We start from the raw sequence: 25,077 nt of genomic DNA, 5'->3' as shown, positions 1-25,077 counted from the left end.
TTCAATAATAAATCATAACATTTCCTCAATAGACCTGTTTTGGCCAGTAGCCAAAGAGGAGCTAGATTTAAAGAACATGTGGTGGCCCAAACTCCTCCAAGCATGCTATCCACAGCCAGAAGATGCACAAGAGTAAATAGATTCAATAAAACTGGACAAGCAAGTGTGCTAACCTCCTCCCTTGTGCCTCTACTAGTCATGTTGCCAAACTGCAGGCAGATGTGAGTAACATTTTCAGAGAAAAAAAAAATCATGAGGCTTTCATGGTTTGCCATCAAAGACTCTAAAAGGCCTTCCACAACCCTCTTGGGTTATGTCAACACCCATACAACAGAAGAGCTTCCTTGGGTGATTTTCTGCAACTCAATGGTAGCAAGGAAAAAACGTTTTTCCCTCCCTGATTGCCATAGTGTAGGCCTTCCAAAATATAATACCCTGCAATTGGTCATATTAGCTTTTACATTTCAGCCACTGGCAGTCTAGCCATATGTGTGTCTGCTTCATCACCCACAGTTCTTCACTAAACCAAGGAGATTAGCAGTTTTGATGAAGAGTCAGAAAATGTTTAAGAGACAATTAGTCAATGGCCTTAGTTGGCCATTCCAGCCTGCCACCAAAGGCCTCAACTGAAAGATATGGAATAACAATTCTGGAATGCCACAGGATCCAAAAGCCATAACCAATGGGCCCCTATAACTGGCCCATCCGTGATAAAGGGGTTAATGACAAGGGGGTAACTACAGGCTCCTCCACCCATAGAGTACCTTCCTCAGTGCAGAACACCTAACCCAAACTGTTCCCTGATAGAGAAGTGGGGACAAATATTATCTGAAATAGGCCAAAGGAAGTCACAGTGGCCATGAACTAAGCTGCATTCAAAAGTTTGAAAATTGAAATCTCTTGTGTATGAAGCTGAGACTCAACACCACCTCCAAGACCAGCACTACTAGCTCAAACAGGAAAGCTTCTGAGCAGCAAGGTATCTAGTAACCATCAGGATTCCTCTTCTGTTTTGCAGGCTCTGCTCCAGGTACACACACTCAGACCCTTGGTCTCTATCAGTTTAGGCCTTGTCATAACAATGGAATGGGAATCCTTTACAATGATGGCAAATCTCACCTCCCACTTCACAGCTCTGCTTTAGAACACAGAAACCAGGTAGGAATATCTGGGATTAGATGATACTGTCCAGCTCACCCAACCAGGTATCTGTCACACATAACAGGTCCATCTTTTCATCCCAGATCAGATAATTTACGAGGTGGGTCTTATTCACCACCAATTTGGTATTCAACCGGAGAATTAACTGACAAGCTTTCCTCCCCCCTCCTCTTTAAGCAGCAGCATTTCTTAAAGCAGAGATTGTTTTTTTTTTTACAGTATGTTCTAAGAAAACTTTGAAGTTAAACTTAATGTCGAGATTTCCTAAAGCTTGATTTTATGTTAGAGAAAAGGGATAGAATCCAGATTTATTTAAGCTAAAAGTTAGGAAAAACTCATCTGATTGTAATCCCACATTACGTTTCAATGTTGTTACCTTTAGGCAAGCATGATGTTTTGTGAAATCATGTTGTTACCTGTGCATATTGAAATGAACGTTCATCAAGTTAGCTGGGGAGCAACACCCTTGTGCAAGTGAATTCCCAGGGAAGCACAGCACTAAGCCCACACCTGTCATCCTTATTGTTCTCTCAGGTTACATGAAATTCTACATGCTGCAAGTCTGGATTTCCTACGTTGTGCCTCTCTCTTAACTAATTCAAGGAATGCCAGAAGTATTTATGCATTCAGAACAGGTTAGATCCATAATTTATATTATTTTTAATTATATCCTGTCATATTGCTTACAGCTATTAAAAACTAATAATTCCAATTAACCTTAAACATAAAACAAATGAAAAATACCACCATTAGAACAGTAACAAGTTATCACTGCTAACAGAAAGAGGATACTAGATCAGCTAAAATCTCCCTCCCTCCCTCTCTCTTAATGTTAGCTGGAATAACAATCCATTGACCAATTTCCAAATACTGTGACTACATCTAGCCTTCTGGGCTTCTTCAAAATGAGTCTTCCATAGAAAAGGTGTAATGGACAGACGGAATAACCTTGAGGAACAGGAAGAAGAGCCACAACCAAGACAACAGTCAGCTAAAAGAAATCTGAGTCTGGGGCAGAAATGTAATTTGAGAAAGTGTCTCAGACATGACCCCCCTTAGGAAAGGGGGAAGCACATTCAGACTTGCAAGATTCAGTTACTATAACCTTATAATAAAAGTAGTATTGGCTTGTGTGTCTTTGGTTTCCAGGTTTGGTCTACCTTGGAGGGAATGACAAAAGGTATTAACAACAACAGAGCCTTGCCCTTTATTTCTTCTAACTAACCTTAATCAAAGAGATAACTAAATACAAATTGTCTTCTGAGAATGTTCATGTATTTGGTATAATATACTTGTGTGTACTTGTCATACTATTTTCTTGTATGTTTGAGCAGAAACAATGGATGTTGGGAGTCATACTGTTCTTTTGAAAGTATAGTACTTTGGGTAACCTCACTGCATCCAATAATTGTGCTGGCCATGACAGTGTTAAATATTTATAGTCAGCCATTACTCTTTCTTACCCTGGGTAAGAAATGAGGAAAAAAAGATTAGGAAAATATTAAAGCATGATTAAAAATACATTATTTCTTGCCCTAAAATTATGAACACCTGATGAAAAGCTGAAGAATCTTAACAGTTGTGATCTCCTATATCTTCTCCAATGCACTGTACATTCCTACTCTACATATCAACTAGGACATGTTTTTTTTTTTCCCCATTTCCTCATGATGGACACACAGGTCTGAAGCTTAACTACATCAAAGTCAATATGCAGCTCTACTTAGTACAGTATACTGGTGCCAATACTTTATAATGTCAGGTGCTACTTTATCAACCCAATTTGGAGTATTGTTCTATGAGCGTACATAGATTACAAGCTTCCCCAAAAGAATACTGGGAATTTGTTTACAGATTCCTACTTGCTTCCTCTATATCTGGAGGTTAAAACTTATAAATATTGTCTCAAGATTTTCAATATGAAACAAGTAAACTGAACTATAAATGTCAGTTATGCTTTAGACCAGCCTTTCTCAACCTTTTGACCCTGGAGGAACCGTTGAAATATTTTTCAGGCCTCGGGGAACCAGTGCACATTCAGGCTCAAATATAGGCCAGAAGTTAGAAAATTATTATATCTGTTTTCATGCATAGGTCTGCATATATGCATTCACAGTGTTCTTAAACTAAAAATAAAGAATGAGACTTACCTCTTTAATGTGAAGTTGCCTGAATTTGAAATAATTTTTAAAATAAATCATGATTTCCTAGGCAACCCCTAGTGACCTCTCGTGGAACCCTAGAGTTCCACAGAACCCTGATTGAGAAACTCTGATTTAGACCCTGGTGACACAGCTAAACCATTTAAATCTATAGAGCCAGTTTGGTCTAGTGGTAAGGCAACGGGCTAGAAACCAGGAGACTGTGAGTTCTAGTCCCACCTTAGGCATGAAAGCCAGCTGGGTGACTTTGGGCCAGTCATGCTCTCTCAGCCCAACTCACCTTACAGGGTGGTTGTTGTGGGGAAAACAGGAGGAGGAAAGAGTATTAGGTATGTTCCCTGCCTTGCGTTATTTATAAAAATGATAAAGGTGGGATAGTAAGTGTCCTAACAGCCAGGAACCACGCTGAGACAAGGAATAGGTCTCTAGTGTTTTATTACTGCTACATAACAGAAAATCCTAACAAACTGAAGAAGCGTGGGAAAAACCCAGACATATAAACCCCAAAGGCTAAGGTGGGCCCGATCTGTGTCTCTTTGAATGGATACCTAATTCCTCAGTACTACGCATGCGTTTTCCACCCTGGATGGGAGCCCCCTGCTTGCCATCCTTACTCATGACATCAAGTAACTAACTAAGTAAATAAATAAATAAATAAAATCTGCATGTTGGTTATGTTGGTCTGGCACCACTTCCAAGGCAAAACTCTCACCGACAGATAACCACCCAGAGTCCCTCTTTTGAGGGGGAGATGGACGGTAATAAAATTTGATCGATCGATCGATTGATCGATCGATCGATCAATAAATAAATAAATAAATCATTTAAATTGAAATGCCAAAGATCAGATGAGGTATATTATTAATGTAACGTCTGTAACATTAATAATATATCTTGCAGACGTTACGTTAATACCTATATTATTAATGTAACGTCTGTAACGCTGCTTACAGACTGGACAACTTGAGTAAGAAGTTAAAAGTAAGAAGTTAGAAGCCTTAAAAAAGAAAAAAGAAACTGCTTTCTCATGACTCAGTGTTGGCTGTAGTATCTAGTTCATTATAATTTAGTCACTGGCACCAACTCCCAAAAAGTTCAGCCCAATTTGGAAATGAGAAGAATTGAATGTACAGACTTATAGACTTACAAATGCAAAGCAAGCATGGTACCACTGAGATACATTCCTTTCCATACAGGGCACTGAGTATAAAAACATTGTGCATATATAATCAGTGTAAATCAAGAACAAGAATGCAAAATCCCATTGCAATATTCCTCACTGTATGGTTTTCCACTAGCTTCTCTCTCTTTTTTGCAAGTAAACAGATGGCAAGTTCTCTAAAACCACAAAATGAGTTCAGTTAAAAGAAGGATATATTTTCTGGAACAGGCCATATCCCAGTCCTACTCAGAGATACGTATTTTAAGGGACAAATATACTTATCACATTTATTTGGAGATTTAGCCTTCCATCCCCTTGCTGCTGGATAAGCTATGGAGAAGGGTTAAGCTGGCAAAATTTGATTTGGAAAAGGCAGAAACAGCATGAGTCTATATTCAAATTTTGATATATGTGGAAGAATAAAGAGTTTTGCCCCAATTTAACTTCACAAAAGATTGAGCATTGAATTAGTTTCCTGCTAGTAAGCAGAACACAGGAGGCTTTACAGTGATACATACAAAAAGAAGAGTTGTTTGGGGTTGATTCTGAGTTCTGCAGGGATTTTAAGGGTAGAAATTGGAGCATTTTATCTCCTAAATGGCTTGCATTTACACTCTCACCTTATTTTTTCACTTTTTAAAGCCAAAGCCTGTGCTGCCCAAATTTGCCCATTTCTTACCTCCTAATTTCAGCAGCGTGACCTCACGATGCTACAGGAGCCCCAGTAAGATGCTATAGCCCCCAGGTCATATGTGGCCCCAGGTTGCTAAATCTATTATTAAGTCACAGTTCTCAGTGTGGCAATTCAGTTCATTTGGTTTGTACAGCATCCCTCTAAACATGAGAAATGCAAGAACAGTGCTTGCCAAGAAACACTGTTGTCCTAATTGAATTGACAAGATTTGGGGAAAGCAAGGGTAACCTGAAGAGAACAACTGCTTAGTTAAAATATGAGGATTTCAACTTAATTATTGACTTACCTGAGTTTCATGAAGTCCTTTGGTGATAGCATTTCTTTCAGTTCAACATTGCCTATCAGTTTAAGTTGCTTTAATCTACCCAGACCTCCAGTTGGAAATGAAGTCAATGCGTTGAAGCTTAAGTCTCTAAAGGGATAGTGAGAAAAAGGTAAGTATGAGGGGAAAAGGAGATATAAAATAGTTGAACATGCAAAAGAAATAGCAAGCAATTCTACTTGCTAGATAAGAGGAAGGCTCTACTGCTGGTCCTAAAAGCAGCAATCTATTTTTTGTTTTGTCTTGTTTATAGTATTCGTAGTCTTCCAGAAGCTTACAAAGGCATATACGTAACAAAACATGAGTTTAGCTGAGAGATGAAGGGTAGCACAAGACTACCTAGAGTGCTTCATGGTTGAGAATGGATTGGGACCTGATCTCTTTTACTGTATTCCACTGACTTTAGATTTCCTGTTGTCATTAAAATGAATACGTTTATTTTGTCCAACGAGCATCTTATCCAACAGGCAAAAGCAGGTGATATTTACAGTCTCCTCTGCTTTCCCATGCTTGCAAGGACTGTCATTTCTGACAACACAGCAGGTGTTGCCAACCTGGCAAAGTACAACTGTTCCATGCAGCCAGTCACTAAATGGGGATCGAAGGAGTATGAAAAGGACTCTAAGAGGATATGACATAGATAATTTAGAGAAATTGGGAAAGCCTATCGTATGTGGGCTGATTAAAATTCTCCATTAGAAAGAACTCCATTAGAGTTCTCCATTAGAAATCTTACAGCTTGTTGTCCCATATGTAGAATAAAGATACTACGCTGGAAGGCTCTGGAAATTCCCTGGGGGGAAAATGCTACAGAGGAAGCACAACTGAAAAAATCTTTTGTATGCTTCCTAATTCACCGCAAAACTGAAAGCTGCACATATTTATTTATTTAAAAGATTTATGTGGCTGTCCATCTTGTGGCACACAACTATGGGCAGCTAACAATAATACCAAAAACACAAGCAATAAAAACTAGTATTAAAAAAAATCAAGAAAAACCAGGAGCCCAATCCATGCCTATGCCTATTCATCTCTTCAATCCCTGGGCTTCAACCCAGGGCCTGGGGGAAAAGCCAGCTCTTCACAGCTTTAGGGAAGGTTAAGATGGTAGCCAGATCTCAAGAGGAGGGGTGTTCCCCAGGGCAGGAGCTGCTATTGAAAAATCACACTTCCTAGGTCCCAGTAGATGGCAACATTTAAGGGAACGGACCTGGAGCATGCCCACTGTATCAGATCTGATGGACTGGGCAGATACCCTCAGGGAAAGGTGATCCTGCAAATAACCTGGCCCTGTGCCATGTAGGGCTTTAAAAGTGGCAACCAGCACATTGAATTGCACCTGGAAAGAAACTGGGAGCTTGTGTAGCTTGCACAGTAATGGTGTAGCATGGCAAACTGAGAGGCACCCAATTCTGCATGAGCTGCTGCATTTTGGACCACTTGTAACTCTATAGCCTCACGTAGAGTTCGTTGCAATAGTCCAACTGGGAAATGACCAAGGCATGAATGGCTGTGAGCAAGGTCTCCCACTCCAGGAATGGGCACAATTGGTTATATAACACATTTCTCCCCATCCAGACGCTCAGTTTACAGCACTGGGGAGCACCGAAATGGCATCACCTACTGGGCCAGGGGTGGAGATGTATAGATGGGTATCATCAGTGTACTGATGATGCCACACCCTGTGCTGTCAGATAACCTTACCCAGTGGTTTCATGTAGACGTTAAAAAGGAGTGTCGAGTGACCTGAGCCCTGAAGCACCCCACATGTAGAGGCCTAGGGCTGAACCTCTCCCTCTACCTCCAATACCAACTGGTACTGGCTGTGTAGGAAGGAGGAGAAACACTGGGAAACAGTGCCTCCCACTCCCAATCCCTACAGTTGTTCCAGAAGGATACCATAGTCGATGGTATTAAAAGTCCCTGAGAGATCCAGATTCCCTTTGCATGAGATGAGGAAGTGGGGGTTAAGGAGAAAACCAGTATCAGTCTAGGTTTCCTCAGGCTTTTTCACTAAAGTGCAGTGAAGTAAGTGATGAAGTGCTACCTTTCATAGTATTTTTGCTTCTTCTAAATGCAGGACAAATAGTTTTAACATGTTGTGGAAGAGATCTTCAAGAAGGGGTTATAATACAGTATTTTAAGATTGGAAATGTGCACTATGCTAAATGGCCTACTTACAGGTTGGTAATAGCACCAAGCGTAGTAAATGCTTCCTTGTTAACCCGGTGGATCAAGTTTCTGCTGAGATCACTGCAATTTTAAAAAGAACTATTGTGTTAGTGATTTACATTGACACTTTCAAATGGTCATTGCTTGCAGTTCAGTGATTACATTATGTTTTAGGTTATACTACGTTTCTAACAAATAAATAACTTGAGCTTATCTGTATTTTACAATGTCATCATGGCCATTTTCTTTACCTAATTCTTTTAAGGACACTTCATTCACCGAAAAGCTTTTCAGTTTGGGGACTATAAAGGTCTAAGCTCCATACAGCAGTGATGGTGAACCTTTTGGGCTCGGCGTGTCAAAAATTTGGAAAATGCCTAACTTGACTCTGCTGGTATGTCACCCTACCCCTGAACAAAAGAGAAACAATTCTTTACATAGGCACTGCAACTCCCCCCACCCATCTCCCACCCACCTCTGCTCTTTTGGCTGCCCTGCACCCTGCCTTGAGGGGTGCAAGCAGCCCCAGAACCACGCAGCCCCGGAGCTGCTTGCCATGCCCCAGGACAGCCCAGTCCAGTCCCCTCTGAGACCCCTGCTGCCCTGCCCTCCGCCACCCCAGCTCACCTTGCCATCTTCTTGCTATCTCTTATGTGAAGCCAGTTCCTGCAGAAGCCTCTTGCAATTTGCAAATAGCTTCTCCAGGAACCAGCTTTGTACAAGAGAATAATAATAATAATAATAATAATAATAATAATAATAATAATAATAATAATAATAATATATTATAGTCCCCTCACTCAAAGCCCGTTCCTGGAAAAGCTGTTTGCAATTTGTGCGAAGGGGAGCGAAGGGGTATGCTTTTGCTGACTTCTCCAGGAACTGGCTTTTTGCGAGGGTGCAACAACAACTGTTATTGCCCCCTCACGCAAAACCAGTTCCTGGAGAAGCCACTTGCAATTTGTGCAAAGGGGCGTTCCTTGGCGCAAAGGGGCTTGCTTTTGCTGGCTTCTCCAGGAACCGGCTTTGTGTGAAGCCAGCAAAAGCACACCCCTTCACTCAAAGGCGCCCCTTTGTGCCAAGGCATACCCCTTGTTGTTGGGTGTTGGCAAACGCTGGCGTGTCACCCAAAACGTCATGGCGTTTCACCTTTGACGCATGCGTCATAGGTTCACCATCACTGCCATACAGTATGAAGCTGTAATATTCTATTTGTTCTCTTTTCTCTAGGGCACCAGCTTGCCTATAGCAGAATGGAATTACGTCTTGAGACCTGGGATATAAACAACTGCTATGGTTGCTAGAAAAGAACGTAAGACTCCACTCTGTGTATGAAAATGCCTTCATGGACACCAGAATGGAAATTAATGTTAAAAATGGTTTCTTTGTATTCAGATTTTTTTACATGACATGTTAGATTGCAAAAAAGTTAACTCAGCCAGTTGCCTCCCATCATTGGGTTAAGCCATATAGTACCAGTTTAATGGAACAACTTGCCTATGACATCTGCATGTTATCTCAGCCTACATTGCTCCATTGAAATTGATATGAAAGACCGTGATTCCCAACTGTGTGTGTGTGTGCGTGTGTATTAATTTTTAGAGTCAGGAAAGCCTATCACCTTCAGCACTTTTGCTGCAAGTCTGCACTAAAAGCTGGGACTATCTGTGGCCACTCAGTGCAGGAATTTGTAATTAAAAAACATCAAGGGCCATTTTCATTTAAATCTCTATGAAGAAGCAATTATTTACTAATTCCATCAGAAGTCAACATAGGTTTTCTGTGTATTGGGCTTACTTTGCAGATTCCACTTAGCTAATTAAATTTCGTTTCAGAATACTTGACCTGGCTTTTAAATGTGAGCAAAACTTAGGTGTTTTGGACACATCCGTCTAGTTCAAATGTTCCAGGGGTAATTTATCATTTTTATAAGTAAATCTTCTAGAACAGGAAGCTATTTGTGGTGTTCTGGATCTAGTTCCATGAGAAAAAATAGCATTCTTGGGTATACCAGAACATTCCATGATCAGAATACAGAATTACATATATACCTGCAGGTTAGTTACCTATAACATAAGCCAAAATCTATATAGTGTGGCCTCCAGCATGTAAAACTTGTAATATATGAGCAAAAAGATGCAAACCGGTGCTTAGTGGCAAAACCAAAGCAGTTTATTCTTTCATATGCAAGTAGGAACTAGCATGGTTGTAATCTAGCCTCTTTACTCCTAAATGATAATCCATTTTTGCAATGACTTGTCAAAAACTTGCAGCACCTTATGGTTTATGAGTTCTATTAACTTTAAATTTCTGCATCTGCTTTTTATTCTTCAGGGTAGAAGCCTCACCTTGTCTAGTACTGGTGCATTAATACTAAAATTAATATATGTAAATGTAAATATAGTATATGTAAACATTTGGCACCATAATTCCAAAATGCATTAAAAGTGATTTATAAAATAGTATTTGAAATAATAATCACTTTCTTTTAACAGGAAATCAAATTATGGAACTATAACATCAGGACTCATGCTGCATAAGATACACCTCTAGGATTCTACCTGTCCAAGAAAACATTTTACAATAACATATTGTTTCCTGATTATCCATTTGTACTGAGGTAAAACTTTTAAATGGGAAAAATGTATAAGGAGGAGGTTGTATTTAGACAGATACTGTAAATTAAACAGATAGATAGTAAGGAGAATTGGTTTGGATTTAGACTGATTCTGAATGAGGCTTTTGTTACTGCTCTGTCTTATTTACAAAATTGTATAGATCCAGATGACAGTATCTAATCTCATTTTTTTTCTATTGCTACTTCCATCTTTTTTCTTCATTCAAATATACACACACATATATTCAAAATATTAAGGAGGAAAAAGGGAGCATTTATATAATAAATTTTGATTGGTATTATTGGTACTACCCCAAGTCTGAGACAGGTAGCCAATAGACATTTTACTGATTTTTGCTTTGCTTTGGATAAGCAGCCTGTCTTCCAAAACTGAATACAACCACTCACATTCAAACTTCTCTTAACATAAAGGCACTTGTGAAAAGAGTATACTTACAGAGTATGCAATGATGTTAGTCCATGGAAAATATCTTCTCTGATTTCCTCAATCTGATTATGCTGCAAAGATCTGAAATGCAGAAATTGGTTATGTGGGAAGATTTTCATCAAGAAAAGGCATACTTGTGACACTGCATTCTATTCTGATGAAACAGACTCCCATTTAATGTATTAACTTATCACTAATTATTGCTTATAAGACAGTGTGAAAAACCAAAAGAATTATCCCTGAGAGGGAAAGAGAAGAGAACAAGAAATAAAACCCTTTTATTTGTGGTGCTTTAATTAACATAACTGAAAATGAATGGAAATGATCCTGCAATCATGACCTGCAGTGCTTTTGGCAAGTTTCTGTTTCTGCCTGAAAACAACTTGGCATACATTTGCATCCAGTGCAAGCTTGTAGCGGTGCCTAAAAACAAAGAGCAAAGACTGGAGAGGTTAATACTTCATTTCATGAATATGAACAAGCATTAGACCAAACAAAGAATGTGCTATTAACAGGAACTGACAGAGGAAGTAACTGTCCAGATGGAAGAGACTCAAACAAAGGAGAATATGTAGTGAATAATGATAACCAGAAATAAGAAATATATAAAATATCCTGCACCCCTGGAACTCAGAAACATCTGAGGCCTCTGCTGAAGAAACAGGCTCTGAACTTTCAGAGGAAGAAAAAGAGGCAGTAATGAGCAAGAAACAAGAAGTGATCCCTGAAGAACCAAAAGAATGCAGCTGTGTCCTACAAGTAGAAAAAGAAAAGAGTTGTAGATAGTGGTCTCTCCCCACTAAACATGTATCAACCAGACCCACCATCTTATAGAGTTTGCTGTCTTCCAGGACCATGGACTAAGGATCTGACAAAATTTTCAAGACTTATAAAATCCACTAATAATTACCACGTTGTGCTAATCCATGTGGAGAAAAATAAATACTACCAAGAGCAGCTACAACTGTATTTTCATGAAGACCTGAGGAGGAAGCTCAAGGACTGGTAACTCAGATCATGTTCTTATCCAACCTTCCAGTCTATGGAAGAGGAATGAAACGGGAAAGAAAAATACTGCAGATTAACAAGTGGCTTTGCAAATGGTATTCACAAGAGAATGTTGCTTTCCGGACTACTGTCTGAGTTGTCTTGGTCATAGACTTCTGGCAAAAGAGAGGCTGCATTTTACAAGGACTGATAAAACTGTATTCGGTCAAACATGGTAAGTTTTATTAGGAAGCTTTTAAACTGAATCTTGTGGGAGGTTGGAGATAAAAATCCTAAAGTAAGTGCCTTAGATATTTTACACAGTAGAAGGAAGGAAGGAAGTAGAGACGTTGCTGTTATGAGTCCTATTAAATCATTCAATTAAAAAAAAACAATGCTTCCCATAGTTCATAGTCTTTTCTGTTTGTATCCTAATGCTCACAGTATGGGAACTAAATAACTTACTGAGGCAAATATGATAGATAAAACAGAGATCTGATGGGATGAAATGCAGCAACTAAAGGGTACAATTTGTTTAAGTGGAGCAGAAGCTATAGAACAGGAGTAGTAGTTGTGCTGTATGTTAATAGTATCTACATCTGCTCAGAAATTCAAGTGAATGAACTTGGGTGATACTATGGACAATGTCTAGGTTAAAATAATTGGAGGGACAAATAAGAGCAGTATTACTTTTGAGTCTTCAGTTGCTCATCTAACCAAGAAGCTGATGTGCATGCTGCTTTCCAAAAGCAAACTGCAGATCACTGAAAGAGGTATGAAGCAGCAGTGTTGACTCTTAGTGACCATGTAAATAAACCTTCTCCTGGAATACATATATTCTCAAGATTCAAATCTTCAACCATAGCATACCTTCTTCCTTCACTTACTACAATAACCAGATCTTAGCTGCTCTCCTGAAGCCCAGAAGGGAAGGAGCAGACTGAATTTCTGTGGGGAGGCAATTCCAGAGTTTGGGAGCAATTATTTATAAAGCCAACTTCTGAGGCTCCATCAGATGGCACTGTCATATAGACAGGACTTCAAGGGAGTTGATAGTATTCAACCTGATTGGACAGGCAGACAAATACAGTAGAAGACTTTCCCTGGTCCTGACCACTGTAGGCCCTTAAAGGTGACAACCAACACTTTGAATCACATGTAGAAGCCAACCAGTGCAACACCCAAAACAGAAGGGTCACCTGAATATATATGGATATACCCATTAATGCCTGGGCCACCACATTTTTTACCAGCTGTAGCTTCTGAATGCTTTCCAAGGGCAACCCTATGTAGTAATCCAAATGGGAGGATATTAAGGCGTAAGTAACTGTGAGTAGGGTTACCTGACCCAGAATTATTTAAGATAATCAGGTCAAGCAAAGATTTCTTGAGCAGGGGGCATGCCACAACGTATTCCAGAGGTAATGGAGATATCCCCTCACTCAAAGAAGCATGGATTACTGCTTGAATCCAACCTCCTGCCACCTCACAAGAGGCCTTAACCAACCATGAGAGGCAGGAATCCAACTGAGAGGTGGTGGAACTCTACTACAGAAAGGCCTATCAATTTCCTTATGACTCAGATTGGTCCCAGATCACTTCACAAGATGAAGCCCAGTCATCCCCATTGGCACTGTCTAGCTATTGTCCAATGCTCTTTGAATCTGAAAAGTTCTATCTAGCAAATGCTGTGACAATCCTTTATAGTGGCCTTCAGATGTTCTTGGCAATCTCTTTCCTTAAAGGGAAGTAGTTGTCTTAGAAAGGGCCACTGAGCAGCATTCACCAGACACAATAAGAATGGCAAAATATTTCTTTTTTGCCACTCAAATTCCCATGGTGTAGGCTCAAACATGAGCTGTTACCAGCGTCTGGGCAGACTCAAAGTTGGCTGTTCCTCCAGTCATGATCTAGGCATCCCTTCTAATGCTTCTCTCTGAGCTCTCAGTAAATTGAAGAGCTGCAGTGGATCTGTGAGAGAGGGGGAAAGTCTGATGCAATCTGGTCAAGCGCCGTATTTGCCCTCTTATTCTAATGGCCAACCAGGGTCTCAACCAAACCAACCACAAATATGCAAACAAAACAAAAAATCACAAATGAATTCACTCCAGTGTGTTCTTTACTTACATTTCTTCTAGGGAACTGCAACCTTTAAAACTTGGAAGTTCTTTTATAGTGTTGTAAGACAAATCCCTTATAAGATAGGGAAACAAGAAAAAAAAAAACAAGCTTAATTTATATAAAATTGTTTGGTTTTGACTCAGGGTTCATCAGCAAAACAAGTTAATATTCATCTTTTCTTCTCTTATAATATTGTTATAACTATTTTTCCTAGTTGTTTTTTCTTAAGAAACTGACATTATTTTTCCATTTAACTTAACGCAAAAGGACTGCACATACACAGCCTAAGCAGAAGTTCACAAAATGATTACAATAAAGAAGCATTTATAATACTATATCCTCTCTGGGAATAAGTTAAATAGTAAACTGATGTACTACTGAGTAGGCATTATAGATTACAGGATCAGCTATTTTCTTAAAAGCTCTCTTTGTTAAGCGAAAGATAGAAAACAAATTAGAAGTTAAAGTTTTGTGAGCCTCATAATTTTATTCAAATTTGGAAAAACATGGCAATAATTTACTGGAAGTTACCACCAATTCGCCAACTAGAATTTGCTGTTTCCTAACACACCTAATGTCATTTGGACAGGACTTGCTATAATCTACAATTTATAAACTAGTTTTATAACATTCAACTGAATAAAAGCTATGCATATCACACCTGGCTTTAAATTAAGGTTTCTTTGTTTTTTAACTAGTTAACTATATACAAGTGGTGTTTTTTTACTCCCCGAATGAAATCTCTATTACCAAACTGGCCAACATCAAACTGATTTTCTGATACTATGGTCCTTATTTATAAAAACTGAGCAGGATCAGAACTTATGTACTCACAAAGTCCGAAGTATCTTTTGCTCTTGGCATAGGCCAGTGGGAATATTACTTATTTTGGTGCCTGTAAAAGTTCTGTTGAATAAAATGTAGACATCTATGAGAACGCTGATAACAGAAATTTTAAAAAGTAGCAACTTTTCTAGAATGCTATATTTCACATTTCTGAGCACACACAGCTTAGCATGCGTTTAACCTGGTATCGTAGGAGTACCAAACCATCAAAATGAATCATTTGATAATACACTTTTTTTTTTAAAAGAACAATAGGTTTAACAATGGTCCTGTTAACACAAACAGTAAGCCAACATTTCTGGCTTACTGATAAAAAAGAACAGGGCTGGTGCAAGCTGCCCATTAATTCCTTCTTGGTTTTTCCAGTTATTTCTGCTTGGATGTACAAATCATATACATCTTATCATTATATTAAAGATAGACAACAAGCCCCGTTCAACATAGCCAGATTACCAAGTCAACAAACAACTGTGGCTGTAGAGGATATACTAGCCAAGGATTTGGATGTAATGCTAAGCTTTCTATGACTATCAAGTTCCTGCTGTTGTTACCTATTCTTGCTTTCAGGAAAATACTGGGAAGCATGCACTAGCAAGTTCGTTAGTATACTCAGAAATTCTGGAGTCCCATTTTTGTGCCAACACAATTAAGCACAAAACTGCTTTACAACAAATCTCTAACATTAAGATATATACTGAACCTACTTTTCTTTACTTTATCTCTACTCACTGAATATTCACTGAATTCAAATACAGTGTGCATTTTAACAGTGAGACTTTTTCGGTGAAAAAAGGCACCACAAACATGTCTTTGCGGTCCAAATATTATTGGACTGTGATTTCCCCCCTTATAAACTACTGCCCATGGAACCTAGGGCTAATGGTGAACCAAATACCGCCCAGAGTCCCTCTTTTGGGGGAGATGGGCGGTAACAAAATTTGAATGAATGAACGAATAAATAAATAAATAAAATATTGCCAGTCGGGACTATTAGCGTCTGAAATTGATTACTTTTACTAGTTATTTCATTTGTGAAGTCTGACAGTAAATACTTACAGACTCTCCAGACTGATAGTTCCTGTTAAATTAGGAAACCATTGCACCATGTTGGCCCCACGAATGACTCTGAGGAAGAAACAGAAATGTAACACAGAACAGCTTCACTATTCAATAGAAAAATCAATGCTATGGGAACAGAAGTTTTTGTTAGTGTTTTTTGTTAGTGTTTTGTACTGATGTGGTTTTCTCTTTCTCACTAACATTTACTTATGCCAGATTTAAGCCATTGGGAGGAAGGAAGGAAGGAAGGAAGGAAGGAAGGAAGGATTTTTTAAAAAAATTGTTTTTATTGAACTATAATGAACTATGAATGATGAAAATATGAAGTATTTATGTTTGCCAGAATTTAGGATTCCGAGAATGCACTAATATCCTGCAGATGATAACGTGGACAGTTTCCAAGCGAGTTTTATTGCAAAATTGAATGTATGATATAACAGTTAAACCATTTATTTTATTGTTCTGTGCATCTTATTGTAAGCTTTGTGGAATTATCACTAAAATTAAAAATATACATTTATCTGCTATTCATAAATTCATGGGACAGAGAACAACTCATGAAAGAAACATGGTGCTTCTGAAGATGATCACATTTTATTTTAGTCGTTCAAGTAACAGAGCAAAACAGTTCCTCAATTAAATGAAGAAATGAGAATTTAAGACAAACCACTATATTATTTCATTTTGTAATCAACTTGAGTAGTACTACAGAACACACACTGTAAATTAAACAAATTTAAGTGTAACTAAGAATTACAAGCATTTGGTTGATTAAACCGCTCAGCTTTTTGTTTCTGAAGGGTGTAGCCACTAAGAAGAGCTTTTATAAATATACCAAAATATATAACCCATCAACTTCTGTATGTTTTTGAGAGATTAAACACCCACACATAAGAATAGAAGAGTTTTCACAAAGAAGTACAGAAAAACAATAAAGAATATTTCTCCCTATGTTTGTAATGATAATTAACAATGGCCAGTAATACCATTGAAAAGTTAATACATAATTACAAGGGATCAATGAAAAAGAATTTCTGTAGTTGAATTGCTAAAAATTACATGGTTCAAAGAAAAGTTCACTCAGCCTGCTTCACGAAGGCTTGTTCTGAAAGTAATTAGTACTTGAAAGCTTTATGATGTATGTACTGAACACAGAAAGACTTTTTGTTGCTTAAACCTTAGCAGTAAATCTCCAACTTCTTGAAACCCTGTAATATTTAGGGAGATTGCTTTCATGCTTGCAGCATTTCTGAAATGTCTCAACTATAATTAAACAAAATTATTTTGACAGTACATACATAAAACTCTCACAATTAAATAAAATACATAATATGAATAAAATAGGTGGAATTACATACAGTATACTGACCCCCCCTCCAACTTTCCTCTGTTGAGTGGGGAAGCTGGCAAGGGGGTTCAATTTGGGTCTGCTTGAACATGAGCAGAATCCTTGACACAAATTAAAACTGGAAAAATATGGTTGATAGTTACATGGAATCTTCTACTGGAGCTCACCCGAGCACAAGAAGACTACCGAAGATCTTCCTATTCAGCATTAGGAAGTTTAAATTTGTAAAATTGGAAGTGGGTTAGTGGATGCAATGTTGTCCATCTTGTGTTAACATCTTAACAACTGAAAAGGGCTTAGGTCTTCATGAAACTGGCCAGCTGAAAGCTTCTGCTCAGCCATTAACTTACTGTATAAATACAGAAATACTGTTGCGTGCAATAACATTTATTTTTTCCATTGGTCATTTTATTGTTGGACAGGGCTATTTTCTTTCCTGCATGACTTTATAACTGCAACTCCATTGTTAATATACTATCCATTATCAGCTTGTATAACAGATTTTACTGATGTGCATTTATCATAATTATGACATGGAAAGTTCTCTTGTTTCTTTCTAGTATTTCAACATTAAGCAAAACTATTACCAACTTTTTTGAAAAAAAAAAAATTCCTTTGTTTACTAAACAAGCTAATACAACTGGACCTACCATAACAATCTGAAATATGCTTATTTTAGTCTTGTTCCAGGCTCACTTGCTTCAAAAAATAACTACCCATATTTATGGGATCCTATCATGGCCAAAATCTAGAGAAAGATTCTGAGAAGTAGTTCTACTGAAATTAATTTAATATCCAAATATATGCATTTAGGATTAGAGGACTAATTAGCACAAATAAATTTAAAATTAATTGCAAGAGTACTTACAGGGAATGCAAATCTGATAAGTTTTGAAAGGCTGAGTTCCCAACAAAGGATAAAGGGTTATCATACAGATGTCTGGGGGGAGGGAAAAAAGGCAAGTTTTATCATTTATACATTTATTTTCTGATCCATTAAGCCAAAAATATATTTTTTTTAAAATTTAAAACTTACATTGTTCTTAAAAGTGGGTTTCCTCTAAATGCATTATCAGGGATCACTGAAATATAATTGCTGTGAAATCCCCTAAAAAGAAATTGAAAGGGCTGGATTAATGGTTTACTATTCTGGGATCATATACCAAATATTAATGATCCTTTATCAATTTTTTACTCTTATTAGTTAAATCTGCTTTATAACTTTTCAAAATAAGTAAAAGAAAACAAAATAAAAACTTTTCTATAAAGCAAGAATCTCAGCAAAACACCTCTTTCTTCTCCACAGTTCCAAAAGTGTACTGGAAGATAATCTTTCGATAAGTCATTTCAGCAATTACACCAGGAAACCAAGTACATTTTCCATGCAAAAATGGACAACAGGTATTACAGACTAGCAACTCAAGCTGAATTTCAGAATAGAGATTAAAAAATTAAAGACTGAATATTTAGGATTATCTTTAGCCAGACATCTCAACAAACAGAATGAAACCAATTAGAAGCCAGGCTGGAACCACTAGAAATAAAGCAATGTAAAAATAATCTGAATTTTAGAGGCATACTAGAAGAATTCAGTAAGGAAGACCTGGAAAGAGACAGAGAAGATTTACCTCAAACAGCATGATGAAGATAACTGCTACATGACATACTTGTAAAATTTATATATTTCAAAACTAAAGAGGCAATTTTAAAACTCAAAGGAAATGAAACCTCTTTGAAAATGGGAGTTGTTATAATTAAAATCCTACCAGATGCTTCCCTAAACATTCTGAGAACGGTTCTTCAAGACAAACCAGAAATTTCTAGCCTTAGATAGGAAAAAAATATGAAACAACAGAGTGAACAAAGGAAGATTCTAGATTGAACATGTGGAGAAAATGATGTATTAACAGGAGAGTTTCTTCCAGACTAACTTAACTTCTGAAACCTTCTTAACTACAGTATTAACTATCCTTACTACAGAATAGACCAGTAAAGAGCCGATGAGAGGGTTGTCTATTTATCTAGCATTAAACAAAAAGAAAGCCATGCAAATAAGTCTTTTTTAGGCTGCAATTTTATACATATTGTGCCATATGTAAAATTTGTGCCATATGTAAAATTTGGGCCTCAGAGTTTATGCTAAATTTGACATACTATCGGTATATATACTATGTATGTATGTATGTATGCATACAAACACACTGTATACTATCTACATTATTTTCTTAATGTATTATTTACTATTTATAACTTCTCCTTTTTTTCCTTACTTACAGATTCTAATTGTGGCAATCAAATATTTTAGAAGTTTAACAGAGACATATTCTGACTTGAAACTGGGCATGATATATTTCATAATACTCTAAGTTCCTAATGGTATAACTGAAATTTATTGGCTATCCACCTTTATTTTATTTTATTTCTTACTATTTTTCCCCAATTATTATAATCACTCTTATCTATTTTTCCACACACTTTTAAACTTGCATTTTTATTAGTATTACACTGTAATCCTTTTTCTTGAAAATGATAACACTGAGTGTCAACTCCATAAGGCAGGCCAGACTGAGACACCAAAGCCATATAGGTCAGGACTATTGCTGTAACAGCCACAGCAACAGAATCTTGCAAGTCTAAATGTGCTCCCCCCCCCCTCATTTTATTTTAGTGTGAACTAGGGAGAGGATTGTCTGAGGCATTTACCCAAACTAGTTTCTTGGAATAGGCTCAAGCTCTTCTTATCAGATCATTGCCTTGGTCGTGGCTCTTCCTCCTGTCCAGGGCCACAACTAGGGTCTGTGTCACCCGGGGAAAAAACATGGATTCCGCGCCCATTTTGGTGCCCCCCCTGCGCTCATTTTGGTGCCCCCCCCAGTGCAGAGCCCGGGGCACTTGCCCCGCTTGCGCCCCACCAGTTGCGGCCCTGCTCCTGTCCTTCAAGGCCATTCCCTCTGCATCTAGTTTGTAAGAATAAATAAGATAATAAAAAATAAATAAATATATTGAAGGGGAAGGACTATTATTGTTGAACACAGTATTTAAATAAACAATTAAAATCCAATGAGTTGCAAAATTTGAAAATCTGAAGGTTAAAAAAAGCAGCCCATTTTTTGATGTTGAATTGTTTAAAAGGAAATGTGATAACTTGCAAACTGGACCTGGAGACTTGTTTTGGGTAAACTCATTTCAGATTTTTTTTTTCAGAACAGAGAAGATTTTAAGAAAGAAAACTGAAAATTCTTGGAAAAACAGAGCCATTGAGCTATGTTCCATTGCTTTGTCAATGGCTGCATAGATCCCAAAAATAAAATGTATGTATATTATAACATCGCATTGTTTTCAAAATTATGAACAAGTTATTAATAAGGTTAATTATTAAGCTATTTTAAGTTTTAATTTTTTTTAATGCACAGATTTATATTTCCTTGAAAATTTAACCACAACTCTAATAGAAGTTATTGATAAATTCCCTTAACTCTACTTATACCTGTGATGTAATTTTCCATAAAGGAATTCTCATAACTGTTGATAATTAGGACTATGCAATGCTTTGGATACAATGCCAAAAAGATGCTTTGGAACAGAGCACCTGCCTGTAACACTTTAGACAGCAGTAGTGTCTTTTCCTGGGATTGCAAAGCTTCCCTCTGCTGCTGCTGCTGCCGCCAGATGATCCCAGGGAAACTCACAGCTGCTTTAAAGGGCTACAGACAGGTGACATGCTTGCAACCGCAAACCAACCCCAAAGCAACTTTTTATAAGCATTGCACAGTCCTACCAATTTTTTTTCTGTATTTAGCATCCTACTTAGAATAAATAACTCCACGTTACAGAAAATAAAGGCAACAGGCTAGAAAACAGGAGACTGAGAGTTCTAGTCCCGACTTTGGCATGAAAGCCGGCTGGGTGACCTTAGGCCAGTCACTCCCTCTCAGCCCAACTCACCTCACAGGGTTGTTGTTGTGGGGAAATTAGGAGGATGAAGAAGTATTTGGTATGTTCCCCACCTTGAGTTGTTTAAATTAGGAGGATGAAGAAGTATTTGGTATGTTCCCCACCTTGAGTTGTTTATAAAATATAATAAAGGTGGGATAGAAAATAAATAAAATAAATAAAATAAAGCTACATTGATTCATTTAAAAAAACTGTATTGCACTCAACTAAACAATACCAAATATGAGAAAGTTGATCCTCTGATGGTATTCCCATTTGAACTTAATTCATTTTAGTTTGCCAAGAGGAAAAACATAACATTCCCAAAACTAAACATCTCTTTTTTTGTTGGAAAAAATAAGAATATAAAAAATAAAAATAAAATACTCACAATTCCTTTATGCTTGGAAGTGATCTAATTGCTTCTGGAAATTCCACCATGCTGTTATAATTTAAGTCCCTTGAAAGAACATAAACAGTTGCATTATATGGTCAATTATAAAAAAATAATTAACATGCTTTAGTTTGTTTAAATCCTCTTGTTTTAACCTTGTTATATGCCTCCTACTATGCCATATATGCATGCATACACACATATACCTAACACACATTTGTTTCACATACTTTATCCTCTCTTAGGATAGTGTTAATTTTTCACTGTACTCTGGGTACTAAATCTAGGTCATTAATTTTAATAGATTTTAGAATCTGTAAGTCCTTGGTGCTCATGGTGCTTGGTTGTTTGCTTGCAGACATTTCATTACTCAACTAGGTAACTCATGTTAGTGACTGTGTGGTTTTTTTTAAAGATTTTTTTTTATCCCACCTTTATTATTTTTATAAGTAACTCAAGGCGAGGAACACATCTAACACTCCTTCCTCTTCCTATTTTCCCCACAACAACCCTGTGAGGTGAGTTGAGCTGAGAGAGAGTGACTGGCCCAAGGTCACCCAGCTGGCTTTCATGCCTAAGGCGGGACTAAAACTTTCAGTCTTCTGGTTTCTAGCCTGATGCCTAATCACTAGATCAAACTGGCTCTTTTTTTAAACATTTAGCTTGATTTAGGATGTTCACAGTTGCCCATTTGAAATTGTGACTGAGTCTGTCCATGTGTTGTGAGATTAAGGAGTTTTCATCAGGTCTTCTGTCTGCTAGTTGGTGTTCGTGGATGTGCTCTGCTAGTCTTCTGCCTGTCTGTCCTACATAGTGTCTGTTACCATCCTTACATTGTATGTTGTGGATGACTCTGTTTTTATTTCTTGGGCTACTGGGTCTTTTGCTTTACTTATGAAGTTTTGAAGGGCTTTAGTTGGTTTGTATGGTACAGTGATGCCAGGTGGTTGTAAAAGTCTGTTGGTTGTTTCTGAGATGTTTCTGATGTATGGCAGCGTTATCCTTTTCATAGCTTGTGCTGGTTGTGCTATAGTGAGGTGAGTGGTCAGGCACTTTTTGATAGAGTTGCGTGGGTATCCATTTTGTTGGAAGAAGTTGTATAGGCAGTCTGTTTCCTTTTTCTAGTGTTCTGGGTTGCTGCAGTGTGCTTGTGCTCATCTGAATAATGTTCTTACACAGCTCCTTTTGTGGGAGGTTGGGCTGTTACTTTGGTAATGGAGCACTCAGTTAGTGGGGGTTGTTTTTCAACAGACTTGTGTTTCTAACTTGCCATCGTTTCCTCTGCTGATGAGGATATCCAGGAAGGCTAGTGTGTTGTTGTTTCCTTCTTCCCTCATGAATTTTATTCCTTTGGAGATATTGTCGATTGTTTCATTTGTCTTTTCTAGTTGCTCCTTTTTTATTATGATGAAGTTGTCCTCTACATACTGACCAAGCTAAACCCAAAAACACTGGAGAATTCCTGGAAGCTCGGCATTCAGAAAAATCAGCCATCAGTAGACACACAGAGATAAACCACATTTACATACCATTAAAAAGAGAAAATAAAAAAGCTAAGGAAACATAAAGACCAGAACACATCCACTCCAGCAGCCAACACCCAGATAAGCAGGGATCAACACCGAACAATCAAGCAGAAAGCAATACCCTAATCAAGAAACTACCAAGGAGAAAACCGCACACCCATCAACACTGGCAGTGCAGGCTACTGTATATAAACAGGGAGCAAACCCCACACTCACTTGCACTGATGATGTTACCTAGTCGGGTAATGAAATGTTTGCAAGCAAACAACCAAGCTCAGAGAGCACCAAGGACTCCACAGTTCAACCCTGAGCTACAGATATTCTCTTCTATTGGGACTTTTCTTCTGTATACTGAATCACTAGAATTACCTCCCTCCTGTCTGCCCTTGATGCTTGCCTTACCCTACTGCTGACATTCAACTATCAAATTCCTAGTTCTTCCTGGTAGGGGCCAAAGATCTTCATGCTCCAGAATAATGCCCGTTTCCTTCTCTGAATTTCCCCTTCACTCAGAAAACTGGGGCTAGCTACTCACTGTTGGGAATGTTACTTCCTTCCATCACCCAACAATGTGACTGACTATAATGATTCCTTTAAGATAGTTCCTGAAGCATCTACAACTTCTCTATCTCTGATCTTCTTTGGTAATGCCAATTGAGAATAGGTTGGTGTCAGCTCACTGGACCTTACTAATATATATCTGTTTTTCATAACTTCTCCTTGTACTTGGGTCTCAATAGCAGATCAAATGAATTCCATAATCACAGCATATATGAAATCTCAACTCTCAGTAGTTGCATGCTTGTACTCCTAAAAGCAACAAATCCATCTTTTTTCCCCTCTCTCTTTTCAACTATCACTCCCTCTTTGCCTATCTTTCTTTGTATTGTCTACCTTTTTTGTAATGTGGCTGGAAAACAAGGAAAAACAAATGGTTTAAATATATTGGACTGCAATTTCCCCATTCCTGCAACAAAATAACTTGTGAAAGAAAATCAAACCAAGCTGTGACCAGTTCTATGTTTCACAATAAAGCATTAAATATATTTGTAAATGTAAGTAAATATGGCTAATTACAGCACAAGTATGTCTAATTATAAGCCTGCACATTTCTAAACCAAATGGTTTAAATTCCTAATGTCAATATTTGAAGGCATTAAGTCTTTTGTAATGTGTTTTGTTCTGTTACAGAGCCTCAAAGGCAGGATACTTACAAAGTTTCCAGGTTGTTTAATCCATAAAAACAGTGTTGTCCCAATGTTTTTATTTTATTGTTATGGAGATGCCTAAAAAAAAGGGGGGGACATAGAATCCATTACCTGGTGAATCATTTTTGCCTCACTATTCCCAAAAACTGAGATTGTAGCAAAAAATGCATCACATTTGAAAGATCATCCTGAGTGGTGAACTATTAATATATAAAATCCCTTTGGTTGCTGAACAAGGTAGTAGTAGAATGAACAAGCTATGCATTCTGAAATCTACTCCGCATTTTTTGTTTTTAAGAATGAAGTTTCTAGGTGTGAAAAAGGCAGCCCTCAAATTCTGACAAAGACTATGGAGGAATCCAGAAATCACTTTTAAAATGGATTTTCATAGAAAATGTGACTTGATAATGTGACTCTCCTCAAGCCACAAGAATGGCAGGAAAATTTACATAAATTACCCCAGTGTTGTTGCTGGTCCCATGAAAGCCAAAAAGATGAAGAGATGAAATGGCAGAAACAACACCTGGAGTGCCAGTGGAGAAAGACAAGAAGTAAATCTGAGCATGGGTACATGCCTATGTTCAAGACTACTCCTGGCAATAATGTAAGTAATAGCACAGTTACTTTTCCTCTCTTATTGCCTCAGTGGGTTGTTCTCCAGAAGCTAAGGTTGCCAATTCCCTCTAGGGAAGAGCCAACAAGAGCTCCTGCCTGGCCATTATGATCCATAAGCACAACATTTCATTGGCAAAGAAACCCAGATTTGCTCAAGGGCTGAGTTCAGAGTGATAACAGAGTTACTGTCTTGATCAGCCTTTCTCAACCTTTTAACCCTGGAGGAACCCTTGAAATATTTTTCAGGCCTCAGGAAACCCCTGCACATTAAGGCTCAAATATAGGCCAGAAGTTACAAAATC

At 37.8% G+C, this 25,077-nt stretch overlaps 1 protein-coding gene and 1 long non-coding RNA gene across 3 annotated transcripts in view; one reads left to right on the top strand and one right to left on the bottom strand.

Moving 5' to 3' along the window:
* The window catches only part of LGR4 (leucine rich repeat containing G protein-coupled receptor 4), a 122,249-nt gene that overhangs the window by 14,177 nt on the left and 82,995 nt on the right, over positions 1 to 25,077 (bottom strand). Inside the window, exons 6-15 of one of the 2 annotated variants that reach the window (XM_063289554.1) lie at positions 24,167 to 24,238; positions 21,424 to 21,492; positions 18,136 to 18,207; positions 17,968 to 18,039; positions 15,749 to 15,817; positions 14,681 to 14,752; positions 13,853 to 13,918; positions 10,748 to 10,819; positions 7,683 to 7,754; positions 5,466 to 5,591 (exon numbers count right to left, since the gene is read on the bottom strand). In XM_063289554.1, the coding sequence (XP_063145624.1) occupies positions 5,466 to 5,591; positions 7,683 to 7,754; positions 10,748 to 10,819; positions 13,853 to 13,918; positions 14,681 to 14,752; positions 15,749 to 15,817; positions 17,968 to 18,039; positions 18,136 to 18,207; positions 21,424 to 21,492; positions 24,167 to 24,238 (762 nt within the window). The remainder of the gene's footprint in view (positions 1 to 5,465; positions 5,592 to 7,682; positions 7,755 to 10,747; positions 10,820 to 13,852; positions 13,919 to 14,680; positions 14,753 to 15,748; positions 15,818 to 17,967; positions 18,040 to 18,135; positions 18,208 to 21,423; positions 21,493 to 24,166; positions 24,239 to 25,077) is intronic. The other variant, XM_063289555.1, reaches the window with a different exon arrangement.
* Positions 1 to 25,077, top strand: part of LOC134487636 (uncharacterized) — a 129,918-nt gene that overhangs the window by 53,727 nt on the left and 51,114 nt on the right. The window lies entirely within an intron of this gene.

This window comes from Candoia aspera, chromosome 1 (genome assembly GCF_035149785.1).
Source record: "Candoia aspera isolate rCanAsp1 chromosome 1, rCanAsp1.hap2, whole genome shotgun sequence".
Classification (NCBI taxonomy): domain Eukaryota; kingdom Metazoa; phylum Chordata; class Lepidosauria; order Squamata; family Boidae; genus Candoia; species Candoia aspera.
This window is presented reverse-complemented; position numbering and strand designations above follow the sequence as displayed.